A 7,872-nucleotide genomic window follows, 5' to 3' on the forward strand; every position below is an offset into this window, starting at 1 on the left:
ACAGACAGTTCTGTCCTGCCCTGTAGGGTCGCTCAGAGTTGGCGTTGACTCACTGGCAGTGAGTTTGGGGGTTGGGGCTGGGGGAGGTTCTGGTCCTTTGAAAAGCTGTTTCCTCCCGTGAAACGCCATCTACTCAGTCATCTGGGCCACAGCCTTAAGGCTGGGCTTCGGTACCCTGGTAACAAACAAGACCCCAGTTGGTGCTCCCCAGGCCCCGTGAGGGGAAGAGAGAGGTGATCGCCGAATTAGGATGTTACATGGGACCTGGGGCCCCGTACGCGAAAGAGCAGGTCAGCTCACGTGGCTGTGTCCGCAGCGCCTTTGGGGTCTGTGCTGGTCCCTGGGAAGTGGGGCTTCTGAAAAGAGGGTGGAAGGTGGGAAAAGCCTACACAGAGGGTGACTGAGCGCATGCAGCCTCGAGATGCGAGGAAGGCTGCCCCCACATGGTGTCTCCTGTGTGGCCCCAGAAGAGAGAGCCCGCCCTGCCCGCCCCCCGGGGTGGGGTGGGGGGCTTGCGTGGCGCCTGATGGGAAGCATCAGTCCAGAAAAGGCCAGAAGAGGTGCAAAGTTATTCTGCACCGAGCTCTCGCGGTTGCTAAGTAAGAAAAGGTTCCACGAGGTGGAAACGGGAGCACCGCTAGAGATGGGATGCAGAAGGAACACGCGTCACTCTGTCCTAGTTTGCCCAAGGTGCCCCAGGCTTTTGCCCGATAAGTCACATGCGTGGGAAGCCCCGAGACCCCGTAGATTGAGGGGTGGCCTCGTGGGTCACAGTCACGGTTGTGTTTTCACCTCAGCTCTGCCACCAGCCTCGGTCCTGGGTGAGCGATCTCTCCCCTGGGCAGCCGCATCTCAGACGTAGCTCACGGTGGGGTACGCGGATACGAGGGGGCTTCCGGAAGTCCGGGGAAAGATGGCACGGAGAGAGAGGGCGTTTACCAGGAGCTCTGCGAAGCCCCTTGGCACCCAGAGAGCCCGTTTCCGAGGGCCCTTTGTGCGTTTGTTGCTTTTCCTTGCTCTGGTGGAAGCACTCAGGGTGCAGAAGCTGGGGGCGGGAGGTGGGTGGCGTTCAGACGGGATCCGGGGGTGGCGGCGGGCAGCTCCCCCCAGCAGTCGCTTTCCAATGGTTTGTTCCCAGGAGGTCTGGACACGCTTTCTTTTAAAATTGTGTCTGATCTGTTCGTTCATTTGGTTGTCGCTGGTTTGCAATACACGAAGCCGAACAAACACGTCAACAGTTGGGGCGCGCACAACGTGGCCCTGCCAAGTGCCACCATCATCTTCTCTTTCCTCCACCAAACTGCTCCTCCCCAGCAGCCTGCACGTACTGCCCTTCCCGGCTGCTGTGCCCAGCGGGGTGCCATAGGGATGGTTCGTCAGTGAGCACCCTGCTCAAGGCAGGTGATCCTTACTGGTTCAGCACACCGATGGCTTGGCTTTCTCAGGACGGGTGGAGGTGATCTTGCCTTTCACTCTAAAACTTTGCACAGGGAAGTCGTTTTAGGGGGTTCGTCCGGCTTCCAAGCCTCCAGGAAGTCTGGGGGAAGGGGGTGGGGATGATGCGGAGTCTCTCGATATTCTTGCACATCACAGAGGGACCCCCAGAAGCTCTTGTGTGTGCAGATCGCTGCGATTGGTGCATTTAAAAAGCCTTCATTTAAAAAGAGCGATCTCATTGCCTACTAGAATAGGTGGTTTTTATTATAAAATGTCGACCTCACCATTCAAAAATGAGTGCACAAAGTCTCGATTCTGCCTAGGGTTGGCAGAGATGCTGGATTCTCCGCCCTCGGCCCCTGCACTCTGGGCTCTGCATGCTGGGGCGTCACATGTCACGGAGCCTCTGAAACAGAGAGAGCGAGAGCCAAGAAGCAGGTCACAGCCGAGTTATGCTGTGGGTTCTCGGGGACCCCCCAACCACACGGTTACTTGCCCCCCCGCCCCTTTGTCTGCGATGAGCCTTGATCCCTGCAGGGACCAGATGGGCTTCCCAATAACATGTGTGCTCTGTGAAACCCACCTGACAGGTTCTTTGCTATGAGGTGCCGCCGGGCACGGTTAGCTTCAACGAAGTCCAGTGGGGCCAGCAGCCTGCTTCTTGGGGGGACCCACACTTGTCTCTGTCCTTCCGTTGCCAGCTCTGGGCAGGTCTGCGGAGTTACTTGGGCTGGACTCAACGCAGCTCACGGATGCACTGACCCAGAGATCGATGGTCCTCAGGGGGGAGGAGATCCTCACGCCGCTCAGCGTCCAGCAGGTACGAGCTCGGTGCCCGCACGTGGCCGGCCATGTCCGGCTTCGTGTCAAAAGCATTGATTAGCACAGGCAGCCCTGACACGCTGCTTAGCGGCCTTCACCCACATGCCCCGAAGACGGGAGCCACTAAGGACTTGAAAGTGCTTAGCTCACCCAGTCGGTGAAACAAAAAATAAACACCTGCAGGACAGACCTCCTAAATCCACGCCAGGAAAGAGCTGTGCATGGGCACTGGAATGGTGGTGCAGAGGCCACAGGGTCAGAGGAGGGGCGGGAGCTTTTCACAAGTGGGTGTGGCAGAGAGGAAGGATGCCTGCAGTTGGGTCTTGCTCTGTCCACTGGCTCCCGGCCGGTCTTGAGAGCAGGGCCCTTGGTGCTGCACTGGTGACTGCTCAGCTGTTAACTGGATGGTCAGCACTTCAAACTCACCACCCCTGGGCAGGAGAAAGGCGGCGGTCTGCGCCCATAAAGACTGGCACTCTCAGAACCTCGTGGGACCCTTCTGTGCTGTCCTGTGGGGTCACTGTGAGCCAGAGCCAACTGGGCGGCACAGAGCGTCCATTCCTGGACCGCTTACGCTCAGTGTCACTGTTTTCCTTCTGTGGGAAACGAGAGAAGACACCGTCTCTGCTCTGCCGGGTTCTCCTAAGGATGAAAGTCTGAAAATCAACGCCACGTTTCTAGTGGCTACCACCCAGAGCACTCACACATTAGCTGTGTGATCCCGTTCCTAATTATTCTCCTTACTCAGGAACACATGACCACGGGGTGGCGTATTGTGTATTCTTTCCCTCTGCTGCCACCTGGGCCCAGCTTCCCTGTGCTCCCAGCTCAGAACGGTGAGCAGAGAAGTGGAAGGACTAACCCTCACCCAGAGAAGGTGTCCATACGTACTAGATGCCCAAGCCCACTGCCATCCAGTCGACTACGACTCACAGCCACCCTCGGCAGGGTTTCCCAGGCTGTAAGTGTCCACTGAGAGCAGACGGCCCCATCTTTCTCCATTGGAGTGGCTGGTGGCTTTGAACCACCAGCCCAGAGGTTAGAGTTCACAGCACCACAAGGTCTCCTTGTGCTTCAAGTAGAGTATAAGAAAATGCTGCTGGTGGGGGTGAAAAAAACAAACAAAAAAAGCTCAAACTTAATTGTTTGCAACCCGATGAAAAGTGTGCTGGTCTACCCTGGCCCGGCTGTCTCCTTCCGTGCAGCTTGGCTTGCAGAGTTGGATATGGACGCTGGGTATTTGCAGGAGCCCTGGCAGTGCACTGGGGCTGCGTGTTAGATTGCTAACCGCAAGCTCACCAGTTAGAACCTCCCTGCCATTCCCCTGGAGAGAAATTAGACGTCCGGCTCCCACAAAGAGTTACAACGTAGGAAACCCACAGGGGCAGTTCGGCTCTGACCCATAAGGTCACTGTGCATTTGGAGCTTTTCTTTGGAAACGCTACTGTGCAGCAAAGGAACTGGTCCCACATCACCCTTTCTGTAGACACCTGCATGTTCCTAGGGAGCACCCTGGTTTTACCCACAGCCCTTCAGCGGTGTAGAAAGTTAACTCGGTAGCCACCAACAGAAAGGTGGGAAGTTCAGATCTACCCCACGGCACCTGGGAAGAGAGGCCAGATGCTCTCCTGTGAAATCAGCCCCCAACAACCCCTTGGATCACAGCAGTTCTACTGGGACACACATGGGGCCGCTGAGAGCCGGGGGCGGGTGCACTCGCTGCCCGAGGCGTCTGTCCCCCCGCAGGCGGTGGACAGCAGGGACTCCTTGGCGATGGCACTTTACGCACGCTGCTTCGAGTGGCTGATCAAGAGGATCAACAGCAGGATCAAAGGCAAAGAGGACTTCAAGTCCATCGGCATTCTTGACATCTTCGGATTTGAAAACTTCGAGGTATGGCCCCTGAGGGCGGCGGCCCCTGACTCTCCTGCCCTGTCTCTGGACAGAGCTCTGGAAACACACTCGGGCCTTTTTGCTCTGTGGACTCGCTGTTTCATGTTCCACCTCTGCTTCATCTCTGCAAATGGTGGCATACGGGGCTTCCGACTCCCGTAGAGGGTTACCATCTGGGAGACTCTCGGGGCAGTTCTGCCCTGTGCTGTAGGGTGGGAGTAGTGGGCATCAACCTGATGGCAGTAAGTCTCGTGTGGGCATCAGAAGTTGTCAGCCGGGCCACTAAAATCGCCTGTTGCACATCTCTCCCCCTTTTAGGTGAATCACTTTGAGCAGTTCAATATCAACTATGCAAACGAGAAGCTTCAGGAATATTTCAACAAGCACATTTTTTCTTTAGAACAACTAGAGTACAGCAGGTAAACTCGAATTCCGGGCCCCTCCTCCCCACCAAAAAATAAATCGTTGTATTGTTGGGTTTTTTTCAATCAACCGTAAAGCTGCGTGAGAACCAGGCTGGCCCTTCTCTGTGCAGGGAAGGCCTGGTGTGGGAAGACATCGACTGGTTCGACAATGGGGAGTGCCTGGACTTGATTGAGAAGGTAGGCAGTGTGGGGAGAGGCTGGGCCTTGGGGGTCCAGGTGGCGGATGCGCGCGTACGGGAGAGCGGCCTGTGCGAACTTGCAGAGCACAGCGGGCCGTCTGGAAGCCTCCACGGGCCTGGGAAAGGTTGGGTTTACACACTTGGCCTCCGCAAGCTCTATTGTCTCCGTGCACCTCGCTGTGCGTGGGCCTTACCTAGATTTCACCTTGGCACCAGATGCCTCGCCCGGTGCTAACAAGTAGGTCGTCTGCCAGTTGTGAGCCTCTCCTCCTCCAGCGTGCCAGTTGGTTCGGTTTTTAGAATGGTCTATTGATAGGGAATTTTCATCCATCTGCTTCCTTTAGCACACATCCCTCCAATCCAGGAACTCGCAGTACCGCTTTGAACTTGAGAGTTTGGTGGGAAGGGAGGCGGGTGGTCGCTGCTACATTCTTGCGCCCTACATAACTTCTCCTTCTCCAGAAACTGGGCCTCCTGGCTCTCATCAATGAAGAAAGCCATTTCCCACAAGCCACCGACAGCACCTTACTGGAGAAGCTACACAATCAGCATGCCGTAAGTTCGTGCCAAATAGCCCCCGTTACGTCCAGATAGCAGGTCTGAGAGTTAAGGTCACAGGCCAAGGGTTCCAGAGCTGCTGGCTTTGGGCTCCTGTGTGTAGCTTCCCCACCCCTGCCCCAAACCAAAGCTCCTCCCTTATTGTCAAAGATACCTTGCTGTAAGTCACAGGATTATATATGGGCTACATGTCAAAGTGGGCTCAAACTTGTTTCATGGGGACAGAATTGAGAATTTTCAACGTACTATGAAGAGGCTCTGGTGGCATAGTGGTTATATATTTGGTTGCTAACTGCAAGGCTCACGGTTCGAAACACCAGCCGCTCCGTGAGAGAAAGACGAGGTTTTCTACTGTAAAGAAACTCCCATAAAGTTAATCTCAGAAACTCACAGGGACAGGTGTGCCCTGCCCAGTAGGGTCGCTATGAGTCAGAATTCACAATGACAGTGAATTTGGGGGTAGGGCGGGGAGTGTGAGAAGGAGCTGTGGTGGCATGGTGGGTTACTTGCTGAATTATTAACCCACCAGTTACTCCACAGAAGAAAGTGAGGCTCTCTACTCCTGTAAAGAGTTGAAGTCTTGGAAACTCAAAGGGGCAGTTCTACTACATCTATGGGGTTGCTAAGAATCAGAATCCACTTGAGGATTCTTGTGAGTGTTTGCGTTTGAGATCATGAAGAGGAACTCTGAATGCAGACTGGCATCTGCACTGAGCCTGCTAAACACAGGGTCAGCAGTTCTAATCCACCAGCCACTCTGAGGGTGAAAGGTGAGGCTGTCTGCTCACAAAAAGATAAAAAGTCTCAGAAACCCCACAGAGCCGCTTTGCTCTGCCCTATAGGGTCAGTATGAATCAGAATCAATTCGATGGCAGTGGGTGTGGGTTTTGGGGCCCTGATGGTACAGTGGACTATGTATTGGGCTGCTAATAACAGGACCAGCAGTTTGAATCCACCAATTGTTCCTCGTTAGACAGATGAGGCTGTCTGCTTCTTGAAGATTGACAACCTCCGATACCCTAGGGAGAAGTTCTGCTCTGTCCTATAGGGTTGCTGTAAATCAACTTAAAGCAATGGGTTTAAATTGTTGTTGTTTCAGTAATGAATGGGACAGCCCAGCCTGCCATCGGGTTGACAGAGGCGATCAAAGGCTGTTTTCATTGTCTGTTGAAGTGTATTCTCACTGTACCCACCTACCCACACTGCCATCAAGTGGATTCCGAACTGCCCCTGGAGGCTTCCGATGCTATACATCTTGACATGAGCAAAAAGCCTCATCCTTCTCCCAAGGAGCAGCTGGGGGGTTTGAACCACTGGCCTTGTGGTTGGTAGCCAACCCTTACCCAGCATGACCACCAGGGCTCCTGTTGGGAGTGCCGTCCCCGAGACATCAGTCCGTGAAATACGCTGTTTGCATTTGTTTTTAGAACAACCACTTTTACGTGAAGCCCAGAGTTGCCGTGCACAGTTTTGGAGTGAAACACTATGCTGGAGAGGTAACCTCTTCGTGACTCAATGCCGCGTGTCCCATTCGGTGTGCGGAGCAGTGGGACTGCCAGGAGCCAAGTCCACGTGTCGGGAGGGTTCTGGGGAAAGTGCCTGGCTTTTTAAAGGGGGTTGCACGTGCCTGCAGTGGCTCCTTTCCTCCACTCACCCCTCTCTGTTTGATTTTTGAACACAGGTGCACTACGATGCCCAGGGGATCCTGGAGAAGAACAGAGACACCTTTAGAGAAGACCTTCTCAACCTGCTGCGAGAGAGCCGGCAAGTCACGTTCCTTTAATAAAAAAAAAATAAACCAGACTCAATACCATCGAGTCCATGTTGACTCACCATGGCCCTTTAGGACAGAGTAGAACTGCCCTTGAGGTTGAGACTGTAGCTCTTGACAGCAGTAGAAAGCCCGTCTTTGTCCCAAGTGGCGGGTGGTTCTGAGTGCTGACCTGCCTTTGGGATCACAGCCCAACGTGTGAGCACTATGCTAGGCCATGCCCCCAAACCATGGCCTCTGACTCATAGCAAGCTCAGTAGGTCAGAGGACAGAGTAGTTCAACTCCTACTGCCCCATAGGGTTCCAAAGGCTGTACCTCTTTACTGATGCAGACGCCCACATCTCTCTCCCTTGGAGCAGAGCAGCTGCTGAGTTCGAACTACCGACCTTAGCAGCCAAGCACATAACCACTGTGTCGCCGGGGGGCTCATTTGAAAAGTCATTCATGAGTGAATCTGTATTTGTTCCAATGCTTTAGGTAATGAATATAGGAAATGTTACTCTTGGGGAGGGAATTGGATTTAATATCACCCTGAAGTCAACAGCAAGGGCAGCGATAATGACCATAAAATGAAGTGTTCTTCCAAGAGCTATCCCTGGATTCTCTCATTTAGCCTTTACAGCAATCATTCCAGCTTGGGTGCTGTGCTTAGTCCTGACAGGCAGATGAGGAAACTGAGGCAGGAAGCAGTTAAGTGACATGCCCCAAGCCCCACAAGTGGTGGGCTGTGGAGCCTACTTTTGACCTGGCCTGCATGGCCAGTATGACCTCATTTCTGCCCAGCAA

General features: G+C 54.2%; 1 protein-coding gene across 1 annotated transcript in view; it reads left to right on the plus strand.

The window, feature by feature from the left end:
- Positions 1–7,097, plus strand: part of LOC101653924 (unconventional myosin-X-like) — a 123,275-nt gene extending 116,178 nt beyond the window's left edge. Inside the window, exons 7-13 of the mRNA XM_045285276.1 lie at positions 2,139–2,257; positions 4,006–4,152; positions 4,471–4,571; positions 4,688–4,754; positions 5,219–5,311; positions 6,742–6,810; positions 6,996–7,097. Of these exons, the coding sequence (XP_045141211.1) occupies positions 2,139–2,257; positions 4,006–4,152; positions 4,471–4,571; positions 4,688–4,754; positions 5,219–5,311; positions 6,742–6,810; positions 6,996–7,097 (698 nt within the window). The remainder of the gene's footprint in view (positions 1–2,138; positions 2,258–4,005; positions 4,153–4,470; positions 4,572–4,687; positions 4,755–5,218; positions 5,312–6,741; positions 6,811–6,995) is intronic.
- Positions 7,098–7,872: the final 775 nt, after the last annotated feature.

Source organism: Echinops telfairi, unplaced genomic scaffold, assembly GCF_000313985.2.
Source record: "Echinops telfairi isolate 266 unplaced genomic scaffold, ASM31398v2 ScPeMD7_7469;HRSCAF=8507_1, whole genome shotgun sequence".
In the NCBI taxonomy this organism is placed as follows: domain Eukaryota; kingdom Metazoa; phylum Chordata; class Mammalia; order Afrosoricida; family Tenrecidae; genus Echinops; species Echinops telfairi.